Raw genomic sequence first — 25,817 nt, 5'->3', positions numbered from 1 at the left:
ACATTTTTTGCACACAGCGATTACCTTTGTTCACTCAAATTGATCTTTTCTTCGCTCAAAATAAATTTCTCCTCAAAATGCAACACATGCACCTGCAAAATGTTTTTACGTGCGCTCAAATTTTTTTACGTGCGCTCAATTTTTTTTTACGTGTGCTCAGAATAGTGGCACAAAAATAACGCCATACTAAACAAGTAAAGGACGATCTAACAAGGAAAGATACATGCCCAGCATTATATCAATCACAAGACAGCCTCCCCCTATCTAAAAAATGTCTTTATTATCTATATTGTGAATATTCACAAAACTAACACTGAAACATGTGACTGATATCATAAACCTATCCAGAAAATGAGTAGTAAGGGCATGAGGAATAGCTCAAGTTAGAAAGAGAGTATTTTTTTCATATAAATCTTTTTACAAGAGGACTCATCTGCTGTCTGTTAGAAATAATGTAGGTTCAAGGCACTTTGCATTGGCTTTACTGTTCAGATTCGTAGACAGATTCATCCTTTATGTATTCTTTGTTTGTTTTAATTTCAGGGTTTAGAACCCCACTCAAAGTTTATGCAGAAAGATGAAGAAGTAAAAGGTTTTCATTGCCATATACTAGTGATGCTATTGATTGTACCTAAGCAGTGATGATCAGCAGATCACCCTAACCTCAAAGGTTCATGGTTGCCCATGAATAACCAATGAATAGAGGGACATACAAAAAATGAAAACTGGCATTACTATAGTTATGCCAGACTTATTATACTTCCCTCTATTATATTGAGTGAGTAAAGTAAAAAGTATTAATAATGTGCTCATAAAAACACAAAAATATTTAATTATATTTAAGCTATGTTTTTTTAGTTGTATTGTTGTACACACACACACACACACACACACACACACACACACACACACACACACACACACACACACACACACACACACATACAGGTATTTACCAGGTATGTCTCTTTTGGCACATATCAGCGATCTTTTCCATTTCCTCCCTCACTGCTAGCCTGGTGGGGGCCTCTAAGATAACTAACAATGACGCAAATTCTTCCAGGGGGCTTTTTAATGTTTTACAAGGCCAGTGCTTCAAAATGTATGAAGGCACTTAACGTGAGCAAGGAAACTAAATAAAGTGTGTGATGCAATGCAGGACGGCCTACCAGGAAAGTGACTAGCAGCTTTAACAATGCCTGAGTGCACTCAAATGCCTGAGCCATGTAGTGGAACTCAATGAGATGCTGCCTCATTTTGGCTCACTGGGGATTTGTGAGACTGCATGTGGCAGTGGGTAATGTAGGTGATTCAACTCACTTGCACTGGCCTGTTGTATGGCTCTGAACTAAGGACAGAAATAGCAGTTACATAAAGGTAATCAGTACTATTGGTGACTGAGCTACAACTAAGCTTTGACCTTGCACAGTGAGACAGCAAAACCCTGTTTTTTTTCTTAATTTGTAGGTTTTGCTTGTAGTTCTTATTGAAAGTGTATCATTTGGCTGTTTATGTTATCAAGCTGCTACTGTTCAGGATATTTTTCTAATATTTAGCAACTTCCAGCTTCTGAACTAGCTTGTGTTAAACAAATTTTCTCTTTATATTACTCCTAGCAAACTTTGAAAATGGTTACATTTTTACAAAGTTACTATACGATTTTATAAGATTGGCTCATAACTTATTTTTTATGCAGTGAAACCAATTTTCAAGTTTTTTTGTCACTTTTTCAAGCTACATTATTGTTGCATGAAGATGTTTCAGATATGCCCTTTAAAGTGGAATACCCCATAGTAATAATAAAATTTACAATAGAAAAAGCGCCAACAGCCATTCTCTCTCAGCCCACCCTTTTCTCTTTTACTCGCCTCCTCAGTCATTCGTTCACACTCTGCTTGAGATCTTTGAATAGATTAAGTGCCACAGAGCAGAGTGAGCATGTGTGTATGTGAGGTTATCTGCTTGAGTGGATGCAAGTTTATTTTAGAAGAACATCAAATGTGATCCTCTGCTGCCCTCTATATTCTGCTGTAAATGTGTTTGTGTGCTCCCTTCAGAAAAATATGAGCTCATTAACTGCGTTCAGCTCATGGATTTACAGAGAAATGTCTAACACTGGGTTGATTAACACCATGGGGACGTGGTGCATGTCTCCCTTCTACTCTCTTTCACAACTGTCAAGTGTGCTCAGTGTGACCCTGCTTTCATCTGTATCTGTGGCCTCCACCTACAAAGCCGTTCCCTTTTTTGGGGTTGCCTCTCCGGTGCACCGTTGTCACTTTCATTTGCACCAAAGTGGGTGAAATTGATTCACAGTGGTTTATGCTTCCTAACTGAACGCAGTGATATCTCTGAAGTTTGACTGATTTTGACCACTGTGACGAAGAAGCATTCTCTTCATCATTTTTAAGCTGCGTTTTATTTAAAAAATCCCTTTACTTTTTAGAATTTCATAATGTTGCCTTAGCTACTTACCATTAGGTAACATCTACATGTTCATCTGTATTTCAGCGTCTCAGGCGGAGTCTTCCCCCAGGATTACTTAGGAGAATTTCATCAACTTGGACCACAACCACATCAGCTACAGGGCTGCCTACCATCGAGCCAGGCCCTGTACGCAGAGACCGCTCAGCCAGCAACAAACACACTACAGAAAGGTAACACGTCTTACTCAGAAGGTTTAACATTACTGTCATTTCTTTATCTGACTTTTCTCCTCCAATAAACCAGTGATTTTTGGAACAACTCAGTGATGATGACCATCTCAAAGAGTCGCTCCATGTCTGCCTCCTGTGCTGCCTCTGTCACATCCAACCACCTGTACAGCAAACCACTGGGAAGACCAGGTGTGTGTCTGTGAATCTATTTTACTGCAGAGTGTAGAACATTTCAGTTATTTTGGGTAAAAACAAAACAAACAAACAAAAAAAGCGAGTATTGATTTACAATGCAATCTTTTTCAGGTTTCCCTCCCTCCAACATATCACCTCTGGGCTCTCCTTGCTCATCTCCTCCTGTCCAGGGCACTCCTGCCTCCAGCCCTACGATAAAAATATGTTCAGTGCAGCTTCCTGAGCCGGCTGGGCCACTAACAGAGCTAGTACCTGGCTCTGTGGCCCCCAAAAGCCACCACAGAACCTTAACTCACAGCCAGAGCGCTCCGAGCTCCACCACCACTCACTGGCGGCCTCCATCACTCTGCGGCAGGTAATTTACACGCTATCACATACTAAATCAGTTATTTACTTACAATATATAGAGCGATTCTGACCGCAGAAAATTTGATTGTACAATTTATGTGTCATCTGCGTGTGAGTGGGGGAAATTAGTCACGTCATTAGTTTGCTCTGAGAATAAAGCAACATCCAAATTACCAGATGAGAGAGATCAATTAGGATGGACCGGTGTGTATACTCTGAATGCTTGTGTCTCTCTGCTCTCCGTTAGCTGTGGCAGGCCGTACAACAATCGACTAAACAACGGGGTAGAGTCTGAAGACAAAGGAGACAGAATACCCCACCCAGGTAATCAAGTAAAAAAATACATATTTTTCTGTTTATTCCAGATACAAATTAGAGCACAACTGATATTTCAGCAGATATCAGTTGTTTGTCAATCTACTGGTGTCGGTATTTACAGCAGCCAATAAATGTAAATTGAAAAAGTAAAGAAGAAACAACAGAAACACCCTTCAGTTATATACAGTTGCATAGTTTACGACATTCAAGCAGAATGTAAACAAGAAATCCACCACTCGTTATGGCAATAAAAGAGTTTGTTTTTGACACAAATTTTAGTAAGGATTCATAAATTTGTTTGTTTCATGTGTCTGAAACAAAAACATATCGGCTTACATATCGAGGTCTTTTAAGGGCTCGACCTTAAAATAATCTTATATAAGGCAGGATCTAAATCAAGGGCGCTTCACCTAGGACAGCTGAAGTTTTGGACATTTGGATTTTGATTATGTTTTCATGGAGTCATTATAAAAAAAAGGTCTTATAGTTAACATTAACATAGGATTAACTCCAGTTTTTAGTTAAACAGAAACATCTTTGTGTTCTAGTGATAATGTATTCTCAACAGAAGAAACACGTCTGTGTTCACTTCTAATGTGTTTAGTCCTTTTTAATGTGTCAAATCCAATGTGGCCATAAGTACTAGTGTGATTATTAAAGCTACCTTTCTAAATCGTGTCATGTTTTTCCAGATGAGCGCGCAGTAGCGTCATCAGACTATGATAGCACGTACGACAGCACCTATGAGACCAACCACAGTGACAGCAGCGACTTTGCACAGAATGAAGAGGAAGCAGAGGGAGGCAAGAAGCCTCCTGAAGCAAGGGAAGGTTGCAGGGAGTATCCGAATGACGGCATTGTTCTTCACCCTGTCCTGCTCTCTTCAGAGGTAGACAATCAGACCTCACTTAATGTCCTTCCCCCAAAATAATTTCATTAAGAAGGAATAATTGAATCGACAATAAGAGCAGCACTACATCATTTGCGAATTATGTGAAACCATCTTATGATGTCATGAGCTAGCTATCCTCTATTAAGCAGCAACTATCTTTGAAAGTTACTTTAAAAAAGCTGGTTTTGCTTTAACAATATAAGTCAATGAGGCACAAAACAAATTTCCCACGTGTGGGACTAATAAAGGTTATCTTATCTTATCTTATCTTATCTTATCTTATCTTATCTTATCTTATCTTATCTTATCTTATCTTATCTTATCTTATCTTATCTTATAACATTACGGTCACCTGTCTAATATTGTGTTGTTCCACCTTTTGCTAGCAAAACAGGCCTGACCGAAGGTGTGCTGTGGTATCTAGCAACAAGATGTTAGCAGCAGATTCTTTAAGTCCTGTAAGTTGCCAGGTGGGGCCTCGCAACATCCTACAAATGTTCAACTGGATTGAGATCTGGGGAATTTGGAGGCCAAGTCAACACTTCAAACTTGTTGTGCTCCTCAAACCATTAATGAACCATTTTTGTTTTGTGGAATGATGCATTATCCTGCTGAAATAGGCCAGAGCCATCAGGGAATACCGTTTCCATGAAATGGTGTACATGGTCTGCAGCAGTGCTTAAGTAGGGAACATGGATTTCAGTATCCTGGTGCCAGGTGTTCCAAAGTAAGCAACAGGCATTGATTTACAAAGAAAACATGACTCATCAGACCTTCTTCCATTGCTCTGTGGTCCAGTTTTGATGTTGTTGGAACTTTCAGCAGTGGACACTCTGACTGGTCTACAGCGATGCAGCCCATACGCAACAAATTGCAGTGAAATGTGTATTTCGAAGCCCTGCGACAGACTGGCGACCTGTCCAGGGTGTACCCCGCCTTTCGCCCTATGACAGCTGGGATAGGCTCCAGCGCCCCCCGCGACCCTGAAAAGGATAAGCGGAAGCGAATGGATGGATGGATGTGTATTTCGAAACCAACATCAGCATTTTGAGTTACAGCAGCTCATCTGTTGGATCAGACCACACTGGCCAGCTTTCACTCCCCACATGCATCAATGAACATTGCCCGCCGATGACCCTGTGGCTTGTTCACAGCTGTTGCTTCCTTGTATCACTTTTAATAGATACTGACCACTGCAGACTGGGAAAACCCCACAAGTGTCATAGGTAGGACCCAAACGTGGGCCTCACGGAGCACAACGTGAAAACTCAAAAACAGGTTTATTGCTTTGAAAACTTAACCAAAACATGAGGCAGGAACAAACCATCTAAACTGGGAAAAACATGAGCAGGAAGAAACACACTTATCTGACTGATGTGATGGGGGAAGCAAAACTGAACATCATACACACGAGAATGAAAAGAACTAAATAAAACAGGAAGTAAAAACACTGAGACCACAACTAAGACATGTGAACTTGACACAGCGATTGGAGAATAAACACACAGAGACATGACTGACTGGGGGGATGAAGAAAGGGAACAAAAACATGATAACTAAACACTGACTTACCCAATAAGGAACACAGACTGGAAACAAAGAGAAACTAACATAATCAAACAAGAAACTATGAACCACAAATAGACATAATGAAACTCAGAGGCACTAGGAAAAAATGAATAAATAGAAGACTATGAAGCTCCAAACCAAAACTCATCTTAACCAGAACGAACCAAAAACCCTATAGAACAGTGAGAACTATAATACAAAGATAACGAAAAACAATGAGAAAAAAGACAAAAGTGTGGGTCGACGAACCAAGGATCATGACATCAAGAGCTGTAGTTTTGGAGATGCCCTGACCCGGTCTTGTAGCCAACACAAGTTCGCCTTTGTCCAACTTGCACTAATCCTTATGCTTTCCCATTTTTCCTGCTTCTTATGTAAAAGGCTCACATGGCCCCTAATATATCCCACCCACTAGGAGGTGCCATGACGAAGAGATAATCAGTGTTATTCTCTTCACCTGTCAGTGGTCATAATGTTATGCCCGATTACTGTATGTCTACAGAGTGCATTAAGTAAACCAATATTCCTACTGTTGTGTCACTGTGATGACTGAAATTTTTAAGTCCTAAAGGTTATTTTACCTTACGTCCAAATATTTCTTTCACCACCCTGAACTTCTCTTTGTTCACTTACCTTTGCCTGACAGGACAAGCCAAACTTGGCCCCAGAGACTCTGTTAATGCCAGGGCTGGAGCCTCTAATGAGTCAGCTTAACAACTGGAACTTTCCCATTTTTAGTCTTGTGGAGAAGACTCACGGCAAGACGGGCTGCATCCTCAGCCAGGTAAATACTTTGTTAGTGAGGAAATGTTGCAACTTTAATGAAAACAAATGGTCATTAATTCAATAAACAGGAACTCATATTGTTGAGATTACATTTGCAGTAGACTTATGTAATTAGCAGCTTAACTGGATAAAGATGTTAGCTTGTTAATGCAGGTGGTGGAAAAATGAATTGATTTCTAATATGCATGATTTGATATCCAGGTGATTCACTGTAGTGTGTGTTTTCCTCATGGTGGCATCTCCCAGGTTTCTTATAGGCTGTTTGAGGACACAGGTCTGTTTGAGACCTTCAGGATTCCTGTGCGAGAGTTCATGAACTACTTCCATTCTTTGGAAAATGGATACAGGGACATCCCTTGTAAGTAGAAGGATCACATATTTAAGAAAAAAACAAAAAATGATCCATCATTACCTTTTGCTGCCACAAGGTGGATGTGTTGCTCATGAAATAAACTTTTAATAGCGTGTCTATTTTTCCTGCCTGCTGTTTACTGTGCAAATATATACTGAAAATGTGATGACACGAGCTTGAATTTATAGTGTGACAGATTAGATTATTTGAAGGAATATATTGTAAAATAGCTCCTAATCAAATACAAATAGATTTTAGCCTTTCTCTCAAAGCCTCCACAGGGTACATCAAGAGGGAATATTTTTACATGTTTGGGAATACTATGGATAAAGCCTACTTAGAGGCATCAATATCCATCTCATACATATGTGACGTTAATCAAACTATATCAGTCTTGTTGTCTATTTGTGACCCAGATTTTAAGCCATTGTTTGAATTGGCAGATTTACTCATAGCACTTCATTCATTATGCGAAAGACTGTGACCCAACATGTTTACAAGTTGTGTTCTTATTAAAAAACCTTCCAGTGAAACTTAATTAATCAAATCAATCAATTAATAAGTGTTTATTTTATATGGATTTTTATGTTACATCTCCATGTCTTCCATGGATTGTAACATTGTTTTTCTGTAAAAACGAGAGAAGTCGCTTCATCAGCCATGCACTGATGCAGTAGTAATCCATAGTATACAGTATACTTATATGTATACCAACTTTACATATTATATCGCCAATATATTTTAAAAGGACACTGCTTGCATTGAGGCCCAATGAGGTGACCACCGTGATTGAGGGTATTTAAAACTAGTCAAGCTGGGACTTTTCCACTACGCTCTTACCACCCACACTGTTGTGAATCAGCACTTCATTTTACTCTCCTCAGATCACAACCGGATCCATGCTACAGACGTGCTGCATGCTGTCTGGTACCTCACCACTCAGCCTGTGCCAGGACTGCCCACCCTGCTGACTGAGAACGGAGTACACACTGGTGCGCTGTCTCCTACGCATACATTAATCTTCCTGATATTTCATGCAAAAAAAAAAATCATAATTTTAATTCCCGTCTGCCAGACTCTAGCAAGCCTGTTTCCACGTTGGTGTAAATCGTAAAGCTTAAGACACTCATAACTGTACCTAGACTGTACAGGACAGATATTCAGTCAGAGGATCAAAGTGCATAGATTGAAAATTAAGCTGACAATTTTGTTATTTATGCATTAATAACTTCTGTCACGAGGGACCAAGCTGAATAATTAGGACATACATTTAGTCGTTCTCATGGGTCCTGAACCAGAGCTAATGCTCACAACTTAACTAGATGTCGTCCTCAATTTTTATTCATGCTTGTTTACAAGTTTTGGACGGCATCACAAGTGCAGTGTGATAGCAAAATTATCCAGATATTCCCATATTTATTTTTATTGAAAGTAATTTTTTAAAATTATTTTTTCCTCCTGTTTGGTCAATGGCAAGATACTAAAAGTTAGTGATAATGCTGGCATGTCCTGCAGAATGAAGTAGACTTGCAGGCAACATTTGAGAGGAGCGATCAGAGGTCAGAGTCACTGATAGTTTGCCTGTGTTGTCTCTTTGGATGTAGACTCACAGAACGGCATTACACCTGGTGCCACAGGATTCCTGGTGTCCAAAATGAACCCTGTGCTGCAGGAAGGCTATGGCTGCCTGGCTGGTCTTATCCCTGCCCTGGAGCTCATGGCCCTTTATGTAGCTGCTGCCATGCATGACTATGACCACCCTGGAAGAACCAATGCCTTTCTAGTAGCTACCAGTGCACCACAGGTAAATAAATACAGGAAAATGTTTGTGACCTGGAAGGCTTGAGGGAGGAGCCGTAGTGATGGCTGGATAGTGATCAATAAGACTGACGGATGGGAAAGTTCATTTACTGGGAAGCTAAAACTGGGAATGGAGTAGTGAAATGTCATCAATAAGGTCGCCCTGAGCGTTGTCCACATCAAGTTGTTGTGTGGATATTCATTAACCAAGTCCCTTCAGCAACTATACTGATCTTAGAATACTAACTGACTGAATTATTAGTTATGTGATAGTAATTAATGTTTTAAGGTAGATAAGCTCACAAAACTGAATGTCAGTAAGACGTCTTTTCATTAAGTTTATGTTTATGAAATGCTCCAGAGAGATGATAGGCAGCATATTACCAGTATTTGTTTATTATGAGCAGTGTAAACCTTTATAACGGTTCAGATGTAATTATGATGAGATAAGGAGTAATGTAAGCTGTCACATTAACTGCGCTTTGAGCTAAAATCTGCTTGTTTTGCTTATAATTAATATGAATGAAGCCGCTTATCCTGTTATCAAATGTTGTTACAAGAGCGTAAATGGTGTGAATATAAACGTACATAATGCTCAGACATGAGTACTGTTGTTAAAGAGCTTTAAATGAACCAAATACAAACATCAACATACAGCCAAAAGCAGATTAAGTTGTTAGTCTAAGCAGTTTACAGTTGAGACTGAGGCAATGCAGATACTGCAGGTTTTAGGCAACATTATGGTAAAAAAAGAAAGCCAGAATTAGCATCAACAAAAAAACGGATTCTTGTCAAAGTTTTGATTCATGTATGAGTTATTTTTATTTTTAGATTTTGGTGTACCAAATCCTACCTTAAAACCTAACATGTAATATTAAACATGGTTTAGTAAGCGACTCATTACTAAACTGGGAAGATTCATTCATTGACAGATATGAAATATTAATTTAAGTTTCTCCTTCTCCATTTTAGGCTCTTCTTTACAACGACAGGTCAGTCTTGGAAAACCATCACGCAGCTGCAGCTTGGAACCTCTTTATGTCTCGATCTGAGTATAACTTCCTGGTTAACCTTGAACACGTCGAGTTCAAGCGCTTCCGCTTCCTAGTCATTGAAGCTATCCTGGCCACTGACCTCAAAAAGCACTTTGACTTCCTCGCAGAGTTTAATGCCAAGGTAAATCAAATAAGCTACATAAACAGTATAAAACATGACCATCCATCATTCGTCTGTAATTACAATGCTGTTACTGACTCGACTTGATATTTGAATGCAAACTATGATGTGATATTTAGAATCCCCATTTAACAGTTCAAATTTCTAAATGTTGCCAATACAAACAAGACGCAGAATTTAAAGCACAGTTTTAACGATAAACATTTTAACGAGACTTTTTATGAAACTTTGACCTTATCTGACCTTGAAGAAGAGCTCAGAGGTCAAACGTGACACATTGTAAATCCTTAAATGATACTTTCTATATATTGACAATACACGTTTTCCACCAACAACTTATTAAATTTTACCTTGAAGACCTTTATAATCCAAATTCTAATGGATTGTTAACGTCACAATAATCTACACGCCTACAAAGTTTTATTAGAAATCATTCAAAAATTTTGAGCTATCATGTATATGGACAGAAAGAGTGATACACACATGCAAACACTACCAAAATCATAACCTCCTTGAAAGAGATAATAAACATTTACTGCAGGCTCTTTTCATTTTTTTTCTGTAAAGGTCTCTTTCTGAAGTAACAGAGAATGTCTTTTTTTCACATTGTCTTAAATGCAAGGTCTATAAACCTTTCTACAACTAATCTATAAGCTCTGTTTTTGTTTTTGACAAAAACATCTTTCTAATTCCTTAGGTAGGGGATGAAGGAGTGTCTTGTATTGATTGGACCAATGAGAATGATCGATTGCTAGTGTGCCAGATGTGCATCAAGCTCGCTGATGTCAACGGGCCACTGAAGTGTAAGGAGCTGCACCTACAATGGACAGAGGGGATCGTCAATGAGTTCTATGAACAGGTATGTTCATGAAAATGTCTCCAATATATTCAGAGCGCAGTTTTGTTAAGTGTTCCCTTAAAAATAACTGCTTTCTAAATGTTCAGCATTTCACATAAAACTAACAAAACACAAAAAAACACAAGAATTATTTCAAAAAGAATTATACCAAAATATTCTTTCTTTAACTCTACACTTGCCCAAATCTTTAAATTTAAACAAAAAAAAACAACTTAATAAAATCAACCATTTATTACTTATATATCAGTAATGGTTTAACACAATAAAACTCTACCTAAAATCCAGTGTGATCAGACTGGATATTTTGCTAAAGCCTAACTTGTGTGCCAAAGTACAAGCAATTGCCAGATGCCAAAAACCAAATAGTTATACAAAAAACTTTGAAATACAGGAAGTGCTGTGATGCACAGGAGCGCCTCTAGTAGTGTTTTCACTGTCATCATTTGTAAATAAACCAAAGTCCTGTTAGGAGTGGCTGTTGCAGAACGTTTATTAGATCATTAATGAGAGATATGAGGTCATTTTTTTGTAATAGATTACTAACATAGTTTATGTATGATAAATATCTCAGTATTATTTCCATATTTCAGTCACATGAAAAATTATAAAGCTATGACAAGTTAAAACTATTTTACATTCAGGGATTAGGAGTTATTAATTGTAATTCAAGCTAACTTTCTATACAAAAACAATACTTATTGTGTTTGATGTCACTGTTTTACTAACGAATCCTGTCAATATCAAACAATATCTTGTGAGAGTTAACCAAAAATGTTCTCATCTACAGCCTTATCAGTGATAAACACAATGTGATTTTCAGTGAAGGAAAATCCAAACACAGAACATTCACAGGAGTCAGTCAACATGACAAATAAATCCAGTGGGCAAAAAAGAGTAAAAAAAAAAAAATCTAAAAACAGAGGTCAGAGTTCACACAGAAGAAAACAAGGCAAGACAGAAAACACAACAAACACTAAGAATTCCCGGAAACCTTCCAGATTCCTAATTTCTTTCTAAGTACATTCTTCATTCCTTTCTTTGAATCCTCTTAACGTCTTAGCCCTTCTGCCAGACATGTGAGTAGAGGAGGCGAGTAAGAGACACGGGGAGTCAGTCAAGGAAACAGGCATTTAACTAAATGAGACATCCTGGCTTTGGAGTCGGATTTTTAAAACAATGTCAAGTAAATATGATGTTTGGCATGGCGGCATCCTAAATTGTTTTGGTGCAGACCAACTACTGCTGTGTTTCATTATTTCAGATGTCATTCAAGCATAACAGTGTGCTTCACAACTTTATTATTGAGGCCATCTTTCAAATAAATTGACATTGTGTCAAGATATCATACCTTTTTCTTTTATCAAACAAATACACAAGTAGTGAACTGAACAGTTCCTAAAATAACTTATTTGTAGATCCCTCCTCCCAATGTGGTTTGTGTATTTCAGCAGTTTAGCACAGAGGTAACAACACTTCCACACAAAGGATACACCTGTTGATCCTTCGTTACATCTGCTCTGGCAAGCTTTCTGTCTCCTCAATCCTCTGTCCTTCAAATTCATTTTAGGAACTGAGACAGTCATGTAATGAGATTGCTGTCCAGGTCACAGGCAGGGGGACGGAAAAGACGAGAAAAGAGGAAAAGTCTCTTGACTACACAAAGTAGCAAGACAATGAGGCAGGGAATAAAGGAAACTGGGAGAGTGACATTACAGAGGTGACAGGAAATTGGAAATTAAAGCTAAGAAACAGACACAATGAACTAAACCTTTAAAAACTTCCAGTATGCATGAAAGGCATTTCATTTCTTGCCCCTAGAACATTTCTCTAAGGTATAAATGTGTAGCCACATGTTCCCTCTGACAATAACTGAATATTGAAAACATTTACCTATTAGCTCATGTATTTATTACAGCCGCTGTAGATGGATGCCTGGCAACAAATCCTGCTATAAACTCACAAGACCATAAAGATAACAAGCAAGGATTTTGTAGACAGCATAGCACTAATTTGAAAACTTTATTTATTTCTCAGCGGTACCCACAATATAAATTCCTCTCAAATCAGGTCTTTATGTTAGACATACAGGCTGGGACAGAAGCTTGTTATCACAAGGTTGCTTTGACAGCCACCAAACTTAGCATCAGAATGTGTATTATCTATTTAATCCTTTTTAATGAAGGGAAAACTCAGAGAAAGGATATCAAACCAGTGTTCAGCAGCAAGAAACCTCTAATCTGAACATTGCTGATTCCCGAGGAAAGCGACATGCCTCTCATGTCTGCTGCTTAGCATTCTGGTGTTCCTCTGGAAGCTTTGGCTCAGTTGTCTTAAAAAACTTTATGGATTATGTAAGTCCTTTGAGTGACAGCATCCCGGGGGGATGGGGGTTGGGGGTGAGAGACAGGGTGGCGAGGGACAGAGCGTATGCGCATGCTTTGCTTTCATAGAGGCGCATGACCTAAATGTGCCATCCTTTGACAGCACTCATTCACAGTCGCACTGAGGAAGATCACAAGTGGAACGAGGCTCTCTGTGACATCAGAGTCAGCGCAGATATAAACGCACACACACACACACAAACATGCGTGAATTTTCATCATGCACTGCAATGCACCAATTTAATATTCTACACTTTAAAAATACTCACTTAAAACAAAGTTTCTCTGTTTGATTGTGCCGTGTCTATAAATACACACACACACACACTTTTCACACACAACCACTAGTGCAGTGCACTGACGCCATCCAGGTTTCTGGTTTCCATAGCAATTGGAGCTCTTGGCCCTCTGTCCTCCCGGTGAATAGCTTTGAAAGCTCTAACATCATATAACAAACATAAAAGCACAGTACAGGACTGTCACGATGTATTAAAATACAATACAAGCTGTGTGGTCGTGGGTAATCCAACACAAACCACACGATTTGGGGCAGATATGACTCCGCTTTGGTTTTCTTTATGTGGCCTCCATTTACAGTATACGACTGTTACATAGATAAATACTTAAACAAATCATAATTACAGTTTATCTGATGCGGAGTCGTGCACCCAATCTATACATACACAGCAAAGATAATTAGATTTGTGTCTGCATTTACTGGTGGTGACCATGTGGTTACAAATATAAAGATCACAGTCACCATTACTCTGGAAAATTTCTGCAGGCAGCCTCATTTGGATGACTGATACATACAGATCGGCCATAGTTTGAACTGATGTTTTTCTATTTGTAGTCTTCTTGACCTACTTTCAAGAGACTGTGCCCAGAGGCAGCATATCTGGAAGTTTCTGTGCTTGCCACTTGAGTTATACAGAAGACTAGATGCATAGCTGTGTTTACCTTTGAGTGATATCGTGTTTAATTCATATATTGATTTATTTTAATACAGAAATTAGTTTATGCTGTGTAAAAGCCCTTATTCTCTGCCATTTTTAAAAATGTACAGCTCTTGAAGGAGAGAGTGCAAGACACATCATTTATATTTAATAATTCCTGTTATTCTTACGTTTTCATATTTGTACTCTGCCAGGGCGATGAAGAATCATCCCTGGGCCTTCCCATCAGCCCGTTCATGGACAGGTCTGCTCCACAGTTAGCTAAACTGCAGGAATCATTCATTACTCACATCGTGGGACCACTGTGCTCCTCCTACGACTCAGCTGCTCTTATGCCGGGACACTGGGTTGATGAATCTGAGGGAGACCAGGAAGGACAAGATACAGAAGAGGAGGATGAGGATATGGCAGATGAGGATGCGTCAACAAGTTCTGACACCTCGCGTATGTCAGTCTCTTGATTATTCATGTTGTAGGGAATACCTAACGTATGTCGCTGAATCGTTCCTGTGAGTATTCACTGCATGGGAGGACATGTTCCAGGATAGACTTTCTGTCATTATTTTTGACTCATTTATCGACATTTAATGCAGCTAGTTTCTGCTGCTGTGATAGATGCAAAAAAGACACACAGTATTAATAGTTGAGAACACTATTAATTACTACACATATTCCTAATGGGATAAATAGTTATCATTTGCTTTCTTGCAACAACAAGTGCAACAGTTATCATCAGCATCTATAATTTATTATTTGAAATTCCAGTTCTTTTGATTTTCATATATATGATGCTCATTTCATCATCCCCCTGCAAGTGCAATGTTAGTTTCTCTTTTTACAGTAGTTACGTGCGTCACGCTCCCTTTATTCCTGTAAGTAAAAATAAAAAAAACAAACAAGGAAACCACAGTACTCTTAAATTTTGCTTTTAGCACAAAAATAATATATGTGTGTATATATATATATATGTTAATTATCTCACTGTAAAGGTGCAGACTCACTGTTTTCCTGTTTCATGCCTTTCTCGTAACGCATGTGTAAAATGAATATGATTCCTATCTTGTAGCTCTCTGCAAGAGAGCAAATGAGCATGTTTCCCGAAAATCTTCTATTTCTACTCTTTTTCAATCCCAGAATCTTCTCTAACTGTTGGTTTTCTGTCTGACAGAGCGGCAAGAAGCCAAAAAGGTGAGCAGGAGGAAAGTGTTTTGCCAGATCACACAGCATCTTTTGGAAAACCATGAAATGTGGAAAAGAGTGCTTGCTGCAGAAGCCCAGGAGGAGGCTCAGGAAGAGAATCCAAACTGCATTGGCAAGCCCACCGATCCAATAACAGCCATTCACGAGGAAGAGGAGGAGCAGGCAAGCAAAGAGGAGTTGACTGATGGCCTTAATGAAAGGGAAGAGGTGCCAGCTATAGAGGAAGAGGAGATCTTTCCACAATTGGACACTTCAGGAGAAAAAGAGGAAGAACCTGAGTGAAATGATGAACTCTGACCTCCTCTTAAACCAGGAATCTGAACGTTGTCCAAAACGTTTTTGGGTTTTTTTGTTTTTCTTTCCTAACTAAACTCTTTATATGGTAGCCAGCACATCACTTTGACACAACACTGTAGAGGATGTTTTGGGTAAAATGTGCCTAACAAAAACAGGGTTGAGGACAGGGATAAACTCGTACCCAGTGCATCTGACGAGGAGAGAGATGTGAGATGAGCAAGAAGATGAAGCGACAAATGAGGGAAAATAGAGAAAAACTCAGACTGAGTAATCAAGATGGAGTGCATTTGTTTGTTTTGCTGTTTGTTTTAGTTTGGATTTGGCACCCAGACTGCTCATCTTGCACTATGGGCCAACCACGCTGATTCACATCTTCACTCCACCAGTGAGTAATACACTGTCACCCCGCTCCCCCCCCCCTCCCACACACACACTCCTGTCTTTAGTTCCCATGCTATCAGCACACTTTGGAGCCACGCAGCTGCTCGAGGATGTGCACCAGGCCCCTTCTCCGTGAACACAATGGGATGAAAGCCAGCGGAAAAGCCGTGTCCACTGAGCCTCTGCCACGTGAATTTCAGGAGGAGATTGAAAAAAAGAGCCAGTGGTCATGCATTGTGTACACACACTTCACACAGACACACACAGTGCTATAGCAGAAACACACTCCATGCTCAGAACAGATAGGAAGTTTAACAAAGAACTCTGTTGCACCAAAAGCTTTATTCTCATTCAAGGAAAAACATACAAAGCAATGTTTTGTTCTTGTCAAACAATGTTAGTCAGCAATCATTTCTCCCTTTCTTTTGTTATAATTGGTTCAGCGCACCTACACATTTCCAGTCTGCATAACTCAGGAAGGCAGAAACCCTTAGAGATCGAGAAACAAAAAAAGGACCTCTAGTGTTCTTGTCCTTTTAATTGTCACTGCTTCTGCCTTTTTTGTCACTTCAGTGCGTCCCCAGCAGAGTGTGGTTCTCTTTGTGCAACACCTAATGCACATTAATATTAATCACACTACAGCTAACTCTCAAGAAAGAAACCAGTCGGTAATATAAGGTGTTTTCATATTGCAAGCACATATAATCTGTGCCCACATTTATGGGACCTCTCAACTTGGATCAATCTTTAAGGGATTTGTTAAAGAGAAGAGATTCTGTTTCTCTCCAGTGTAACTTCTAGGCTGGTATGTAGGCCAAATGTTTCAGAAAGTGCAGTAATCCGCCATAGTGGACTAGGCCAGAGCTGAGTCACAGCTCCAAATTACCCAAGAAGATTTACGTTAATAAGACATTTCAACACTGTGAGGCTTATTGCCATGCAGGAGGTGCTGTGCGCCCACAAAAAAACTATACATGGAAGCGTATGACCGGGTCCACACGCATAGGGGTATTCTTTCAAACAGGGGTTTTCTTTTGTTGTTCTAAGTAAATAAATCTGATAAAACACCCTTAAAATGTTTCTGTCCACATGAATGCAAAAGCAGTTAACGAGCCAAGAGTCAGTGATGTACATCTACAGTTGCTTAAAATTGCCTCATGTAAACAAAAGATATGATAGCGTGAACTTTGACCTCTCGAGCCAAAAAACCTTTGGAAAGAGTTTAGAAATATCAGCACCATGAAGCCTATCTGTGTTTTGGAGTGACTTTTAATGATACATAGAAAAAGCTGTTAAAATAACTTTAAAGAACTAGTTGTTTCACTTCCATAAAAAGCCAAAGAAAGTTATAGTGGAAACAGTAAGCCCCTTACATTTCTGAATCCAGCTTAATAATTAACCACATGTACACAAATATATGATATTTACTATCTATTTATTGAATGATGTAGTTTACCTACTATTTTTTGAGAGACTATTTCTCTTCACTCTTTTATTAATGTCACTGTTTGCGCTCGTCTTTGATGTCCTTGGACATTCATATTTGCTGTAATGGAAGAAAATGTGTGAAAAAAAAGAACAGCCTCGGTAATGAGGCTTATTAATGGAAGAATCCTTTCAGCTGGGAGCTGCTCATGAGAGGTCAGAGGGGTCTCAGATCTTTGTCACAGTTCAGCTGATTCTTTCTGGTGTAAGTCTTTGAAGATGAGCCAGTTCAGTTGGATTCAAAATCATGTGATGATCCACTTCTCCAATTCTCCAAACCGTATTACAGGGATATGCAGTGTAGTGTATCTGATCTGACGTCAGAAAAGCAACAGGGGCTCTTTGTGGATTCAGATCTCAAGAATTTAGGTTACTTAGTTTCTTCATGCAGTGAGTTGTAATGGACAGTTGTTTTTCTTTTATCATATTTGCAAAATAAAAAATGGATGCATTCATTTTGACAAGACTTTTTTTGGGAACCTGCCTGACACTTGAGGTAGGATCAAGGTAGAGATATCGAAGAGGCAGTACAGCATTGTTGACCTGTAGCAATGGATTTTCTGCTTCTGTGGTAAATCTCTGTAGCAGTTTGACAGATTTTATTATTTCATAACGCAACAATTTCAAATCCCTCAAAGAGTGTAAACAATTTGAAGCCACAGACGTCACGCGTGACAGGCTAGCTTTGGCTTGGCAATTCTACTTGTACCTGAAGTGATTAGACAGGGATTAGAGGAGAGCATTAACAGGGCGGAAACATTTACAATGAAAACAGCAGCGCTGAAATTAAACCTAAAAAGAAAACTGTGACAGAAATATAAAAAGCAGCATTACACTTTTCAGTAAGTGTACACTTTATGCAGTTAGATGTTAAACACTGGATCTCAGTCACTAAGAAATCCATCAAACAGGCTTGTTTGCTTATTTTTACTGGCTACCTTTACTTGTCCTATTGTAACCCAATTTCTTAACTCAATTAGATTTTTGCTAATACTCTGGTAATACTGTGTAAATCTGCAGCTGTATCCATTGCACTGTTATCAAAATGTCCATTGTGCAAAGGAGGGCTAAACAGTGCAGCATAATTCCCTTTACTGCTTATACCCTGTACTTACAAAGGAGTGCAGTACCACAGCTTCTTTTTTAATACTATGAAAAAAAAGGCCTGCACTAACTAAATCCTGGGCTTTTTGTTCATGTTTCAGTTCAAGTTGAAAGCCCCTTGGTGTTTGAAGTCTTTTTTATTTACAGTTGCTATCACTCAAACTCAAAGAGGGAAAAACTTAATTAGGTTTTCATTAATAAATTATATTTAGCAAAAACACAAATCAAAGCAGAATTACCTTCAGCATTGATGTCAATCACACAAAAGTCCCTGACTAAAAATCTTTTTTTTTTTAAATTTGACAATTAAAAGAAAAAGGAAGAAAAAGTAAAAGCAAATCGATATGTGATTTGTTTGGTAGCAAAAACTGCAGCACTAGTCATATTTGCATATTTGTAGCATGTGCGGCAATCCGCTCTTGGCTTTACGTGTCACTTCCTGGACCAGTCGTCTTCCACTAGCCTTTCTTTGCATTGGCTTGTTCTGATAGGTTCGCTTATAGCAGGTAAAAATGACCTGTACACACCAGCTGATACACAACAGAGCAACACAACTGTAGATCAAGACATTATTTAGGTTTGCAAGCTTTTAAACTTGAGTTTTAAAAAAACATCGACCCACCTCACTGCAAGAAGCTGCAAGCCTCCTGTCGTACACGTGAATGAGCATGAGCGCCATGCGCTGTAAATACCTGATGCACTATAGAGTATATCAGTACCTCACGTATAATCTAATGTGAACTCTACTACATTGGATATTTCATGTTTCACACCTGTATGGTCCCATTCTCCACCTGTGTTTGGGGGTTTTGTAGACTGTTTCAGATCTCTTTACTTTGTTTTCATTTATCAGAAATTTGAAACTTAACAGATCAGTCAAAAGAGAAATTTACCCTTTGGACACTTCAAAGAGACTTAAGTCAAAGCTGTGATATCGTTTCAAGTTGTTATTTAGTTTATTATCATATTCATTTCAATAATCCAAGAACGCTGCAGCGTGTTGCTGTGTAACATTTTAGGGTTTTAACTAGCGATGAATGATGAACCGGTCAAGGTTTCAAGGGTCACGTGTTTTAGCTTCTCACTACAAATCATATTCTTTAATCGTTGCTAACCATATTTCAATAAGGACAGATCACTCGGAAGAACTGAACATAATTTATTGAGAAAGAGGAGTTAATGTGTTTGACTCCGATGAGCCATCATGGCAGAATGGAATCCTAGCAGTGCAAGGATTTAGGACAGGACCCACCGGCGTCTAGATGCTGGTGGTGGCAGTGAAGACTGAGGCTTGAATAGAGCTCTGACTGAAGTGGCTGAGGTGGAGATGGGAAGGAGGTGGTACGCAGGACAGACAGTCTGAAAGGTAGAATGACGGAGAGCACAGATTTAAACCATCCTAAGTGCAGGCTGATTGGCTCAAAGAAGGCAGGCGAGAAGATGATTGGACTAGTGTAATGATGTCAGGATTGAGAATGACAGCGTGCGAAAGGGGTAGACGTGTGAAGAGAAAAGCAGCCGAACACCCAGGAAAAGCAGGCAGATGGGTGAATACAGATCTTCCTTATTGAACTAACTTAAGCTTCATTTAAATGTACGCTTTACAGTTTTAGATTTGAGTCTTTCCTGCATTTCAAGGCAGCCGTTGGTTTTGTTTCATATATGCACAATAATTAAAGAAGAAAAATCTGTTAGCACATGCTAGAAATTTACTCGAGGTTGACAACGCATTCAAGTGAGAAAAACAGTTATTTTTGCTAATGTTTTAATATTGTTGAATCCATCATGTAATTTAAATCGAGCTTTGCATTATGTCAAGAAAACTTCATGAAGACCTAATGTTAACTGAGACGTAATAGATAACTTTTAAAACGTTTTGCATAACTAACAGGAAACCAAAGAAAGCCTGTTTTGTGAAATACGGCTGCATTGTGTAATTTAAAGTATACACTATAGCTGATTTGGAGTAAATAGGCCGATACATGGAAAGCTAGCGACATGGTTAGCTGAAGAATCTGAGTAAAAAATTCTTTACTAACACAAAAAATGTCACATCTGTCAGCTTTTTGTTCTTTGTCATCACAGCAGCACTGGTCAGTGATTTGTACCAGGCAATCACATGGCAGTCATAACTCTTATTTTCTCTTAATTGAAAAAAAAAAAACAATATTAGAAATATTAGTTATAAAAAAAGAGAGAAACAAACAAGAAAACTGCAGGGTCACAAACTACCCAGTTATTTCACTTTATAAGAGCCAGCATGAGCCAGTTTCCTTTAAATGTTGAGGGGGAGATTGCCAAACACTGGATGAGCTTGTGCAAACCAAAGAAACTTTTTGAACGATGCGTTTTTTTGTGATTTGCACAGAAACAAGCCCTAAAAGGAGCATGTTTTTGGTCAGTGTTATTCCAATACTGGTGAGGGTATCTGAATATGCATATATATTTTGTTCTGTGAAGATAAAAATGAATTCAAGAATTATTGGTATCCATCTGGCATCACCACCGCTCACGGTGACGTGCACGTTAACTGCCTGTTATTCTTTCACTGCCATGTCAACAGGCACCAGTAGCAATGTAACCGGCCTACTGTTCTGTTCGTAGACTGAAGCTCTTGTACTTGTTTTTTTCTTTTCTTATTTGAACCAAAAAAAAAAACTTTTCTTTTTGTATTGTTTGTTGTTTTGGCCAATTTCAAAGGGGAACATGCTCCTGTGCCATTTTCACATATATGTATGTAGACATTGTTTGAATGCTATATTCGTTAGTTTTCCTCTTTCGTCAGAAAGGAAACCAAAAGTCTTTTTTTCACAACTTTAAGCACGATAAAGGAGACTGGTATGTTTTTATCTACTATAGCAGGCACTTCACAGATTCAATTCTTTCCTTCTCTTTAGTATCTTGCACTTAAACACATGTAGCAATACCAACAGGATGAAGAAAATGTGTGATTCACCAATATTTAAGTGAAATTTGACATTTTATTTCAAGATATTGTTTGACTTTGTATAAAAAATATATACTGTACAGATTCAAAAGTATATTATGACAAAAAAAAACTTTTAGAAAAATATTTATTTTTACTGTTTTGGAATTTAGACACAATACTGTAGCTCCTCTATTGCCAGACTTACTGGAAGTGCCTCTTGATAATGTATTACAAAATAACTATACAATATATTGGGATTATTAAAACCTGTCACTAGCAGAGCAGTGTTGTTGTTGTAATGTGAATATTGTTGAATAATAACATTTATAAATGCTTCACGTGTGTGTCTTTCTTTGGTCATTTCTCCAAAAACTCCCAGGACTCGCTCTTTAAAGAAATACACAGATATGTTTTATTATGGTAATGTGTTTTCTGCATGACAGAAATTTGAATTTATAATTACACTTTAGAATGTACAGTCACCGGCCACTTTATTAAGAATACATGTTCGACTGCTTGTGAGCGCAAAGATCGATTATATGACAGAAACTCAGTGCATTAAGGCATGCAGACATTGTCAAGAAAACTTCCTGATGTTCAAATCGAGCATCAAAATGGGGAAGAAATGTTATTTATCTGAATTTGAATGCGACATGGTTATTGGTGCCAGACAGGCTCTTCTGATTGTTTCAGAAACTGCTGATCTGCTGGGATTTATCCAGTGAGCGGCAGTCCTCTGGGTCAAAATGTCTTGCTGAAGTCAGAGGTCAGACGAAAATAGCCAGAAAAGTTGGAGCTGACAGGAAGGCAACAATAATTCCGATAACCACTTGCTTCAACCAAGGTGTGCAGAAGAGCATCTGTGAATGCACAGCACACTGAACCTTGAGGCAGATAGGCTACAGCAGCAGAAGACCACACCGAATGCCATTCCTGTCAGCTAAGAACAGGAAACTGAGGCTACAATTTGTACAGACCTATGAAGAAATTGGACAACAGATGAGTGGGAAAATGGTGCCTGAGTCTCACTTTCTGCTGAAATATTTGAATGACAGAGTCAGAATTTGCATAAACTACATGAACAGCTGCCTTGTATCGATGGTTCAAGCTAGTGTTGGTGCAATAGTGTAGAGAATGTTTTCTTGGCACGCTTTGGGCTCCTTAGTACCAACTGAGCATCGTTAGTGCCAGAGTCTACCTGTGTATTGCTGCTGACCATGTCCATCCCTTTATGACTACCCACTACTACTACTCTTCGGATGGATGCTTCCAGCAGTATAAGATATCATGTCATAAAGCTCAAATCATTTCAAACTGGTCTCTTGAACATGACAACCAGTTCATTGTATTGAAATGTCCTCCACGGTCACCAGATTTCAATCCAATAGAGCAACTGTGGGATATGGTGGAACAAAGGATTCACATCGTGGATGTGCAGCCAGCAAGTTTGCACCAACTGTGTGATTTCATCATGCCAATATGGAACAAAATGTCTTCTGCACTGTTCTGGACAGAGATCGCACACGTCAGTCCAGGATCCATCCTGAGTCACTCACCCTGTTCACTACCCTGTGGTCAACGTCTGAGCCAGTATGGCTTCAGTTATACTGTATGACTCTCGCTCATATTCGAGGTAGGCTTGGGTAGCATGGGGGCTAGTCTGGGCCCCCCTACTGGATGCACACACCTTGGATGCTCACAACACATGAAACTGGGTTTAATCTTACTAGTGATGTCATGTTTTTGTTGTTTTAAATGAGTACCAACTCAGTCCTTACGTTCTTAAAAGTCCTTTAGACATATAGCTCTCTGAATAATTCTATAATTCTAAACCTTTTTGTCAAATTAATGGAATTTTTTAAAAGTTATTAGTATTTACTAATTCTGATGTAGACAGTCAAATAAATCAGCTGCATCTCCTCTCTAGTACAGATTGAAATGTGTTTATTAATCTTGTTTTCACTAAAGCTGCCTTTCTCTTGAGGTGGTCTTTGTCAGATTGATTTTATGTCAGCCTTTGGAATTTACTGGTGAGTGTATTAAATATCATGGCACATCTTTTCTACCATTTGCTCTGTGAACTGAAAATATAGGACAAGTTTTGCCCTTGATCTTTATGATGTGCTACGTTTCAGTCAGATGGTTTATGCACAAGCCAGTGCCCTACATTTTTCTCTCAGTTTTCATTCTGTATTCTGCAAGGAATACATGTACACTCTCCAGGGAGACGCTTGCTCTTTTCCCCATCACTTCCTCACCCCCCCCCCCCTTTTCACTCTCAGTCAGTTCTGGTCATTCTGTCCTCTCTCATAATCTCTTCTTCCCTCCCACCATCTCTCCATCTCCACACCTATCAAAAATCCCTACTTATTCCCTTTCATTTGTTCCTTCTTCCCATAATCCCTGACCTTCTTAAATCCGACTTTGTGACTCCTGTGGATAATGACTATGCCCAGGAATCAAGTGTAGTGAATCAGAAGGAGGGACCATCGCTCACACGCCACCATTAGTTCATAGTAAGCCAGTTCAGACCGTTCGCATTCCCTATGTCATCTTTAATTTATCTCACTATGATCACTTCTACACGGACTAAATCTGAAATCTTTTGCTGCATTTTGACCTTTCGGTTCTCATTATAAGTGGGTGTTTACCGCAAGCTGATAAATGCAAAAACACCTTAGTTTACAGAGCCTCCAAAGTAATTATAAAGCTCTCGTAAAGACACAGAGACGATAAAGGAACCTCACTCCAGTTACTGTGGGGACTGTGTAAAATTACAACGTTAGATAGTAAAAAAAGAAAACTGGATTGCTGTAGGTGCTTTCCTTTAAATGTCAGTGTTGAAAATGTAACATAAAAGAAAATTTTGGACAAAGCTTGAATTTTGAGCTTAACAGGTGTGCAAAATGTTTAGCACACCTGTTATTATATTTTCTTCTTTGCACAATTAAGTAACGTGGGGACCCTACTGGACACAACACGTGAAACTGGCCTTAATCTTACTAGTGATGCCATTTTTTAATTTTTTTAAATGAGCCCTTAAGTTCTTAAAAGTCCTTTAGACAAAATATCAAAACATAAAGTTCTTTAAATAAAGAGCTTAAGTTTTGCCTTATCTGTTATAACAAAAAGTATTATGTTTCAACAGTAAAAATATTAATTTGATTAAGAGGCTTGTGCATATTGGTGGATTATTACAGACACATAAAACATGATTTTGATCATTTCCAACACTCTTAATTTTAGACATCTGTTAAGCACTGGATAAAAAGAAAATGCCTAAGAATGCAACTCCAGATCCATTTTGTAGATGTGTTTGTGTTGATTTATAACTCAAAATGTCCAAACAGATTGATTGAAGCATTGAAGATAGAAAAACTAAAACAAATCGTAAATGCCCACAGTTTAAGATTTTGACTTTAGTCACTGTGATCAGTGATGTCAAAGGCTGCCGACAAGCAAACAGGAATAAAAAATCTCCCAACAAGATGCTTTGCAAGCCCAACGATTAACCGACCCAAACCTTATACCCAACTGAAATTTCTCTTTTACCTTTTATTTCAACTGTTCTGCTATAGCTTGTCTAGGACCTTGGAAAGAACAATTTTAAGACTGGCCAGAATTATTAAGGATTGAGCACCCTTCTAAGGACAACTTCCATTTTAAAGTAATCAGAAACGGCCTGAAAGGAAAGAGAGGCATAATATTACCAGAAATAATCAGGTTATGAATAGCATCTTCAGAAGGAGGGCATGAGGTAGCGCCAGTGCTCACTGGACTAGAGTATTATCTTACAATCACAGCACCATTAAATGAGAGCATGGACAGAACCAGAAGGAATGATTTTTATTGTACATTCTACATTAACATTCATTTGAAAGTTGGATTGTGAAGGATAAATTGCATTGTCATAGATCAAGATAGGAATAAATAAAAAAGCATTAAATATATACAAATATATACATACAAAAATATATATACAATAAATTGCATCAAAAAAATCAAACTTAAAAAATGTGATCCAAAAATATAATTGTTATGATTCTGAAAAGTTTCATTCCACATAATGGGTACGTATATATATTTTTTGATTTTAAAATCTCTGCACTATTAGCCCAATTTTTATGTGGTT

The 25,817-nt window shown here is 38.5% G+C and overlaps 1 protein-coding gene across 1 annotated transcript in view; it reads left to right on the top strand.

Moving 5' to 3' along the window:
* LOC146653994 (cGMP-inhibited 3',5'-cyclic phosphodiesterase 3A-like) overlaps nucleotides 1–21,956 on the top strand; it is a 66,893-nt gene extending 44,937 nt beyond the window's left edge. Inside the window, exons 3-15 of the mRNA XM_085379877.1 lie at nucleotides 2,512–2,657; nucleotides 2,731–2,846; nucleotides 2,964–3,207; nucleotides 3,448–3,524; nucleotides 4,211–4,407; nucleotides 6,626–6,763; nucleotides 7,012–7,123; nucleotides 8,002–8,109; nucleotides 8,722–8,921; nucleotides 9,890–10,093; nucleotides 10,791–10,952; nucleotides 14,484–14,733; nucleotides 15,458–21,956. Coding sequence (XP_085236003.1) covers nucleotides 2,512–2,657; nucleotides 2,731–2,846; nucleotides 2,964–3,207; nucleotides 3,448–3,524; nucleotides 4,211–4,407; nucleotides 6,626–6,763; nucleotides 7,012–7,123; nucleotides 8,002–8,109; nucleotides 8,722–8,921; nucleotides 9,890–10,093; nucleotides 10,791–10,952; nucleotides 14,484–14,733; nucleotides 15,458–15,771 — 2,268 coding nt within the window. The 3' untranslated portion in view covers nucleotides 15,772–21,956. The remainder of the gene's footprint in view (nucleotides 1–2,511; nucleotides 2,658–2,730; nucleotides 2,847–2,963; nucleotides 3,208–3,447; nucleotides 3,525–4,210; nucleotides 4,408–6,625; nucleotides 6,764–7,011; nucleotides 7,124–8,001; nucleotides 8,110–8,721; nucleotides 8,922–9,889; nucleotides 10,094–10,790; nucleotides 10,953–14,483; nucleotides 14,734–15,457) is intronic.
* Nucleotides 21,957–25,817: the final 3,861 nt, after the last annotated feature.

The sequence above is a fragment of the Rhamphochromis longiceps genome, linkage group LG14 (genome assembly GCF_057381845.1).
Source record: "Rhamphochromis longiceps isolate RC_006_pf linkage group LG14, R_longiceps_female_GT1.1, whole genome shotgun sequence".
Classification (NCBI taxonomy): Eukaryota; Metazoa; Chordata; class Actinopteri; order Cichliformes; family Cichlidae; genus Rhamphochromis; species Rhamphochromis longiceps.
The sequence above is the reverse complement of the archived record's forward strand: the minus strand, read 5'-3'. Positions and strand labels throughout refer to the sequence as shown.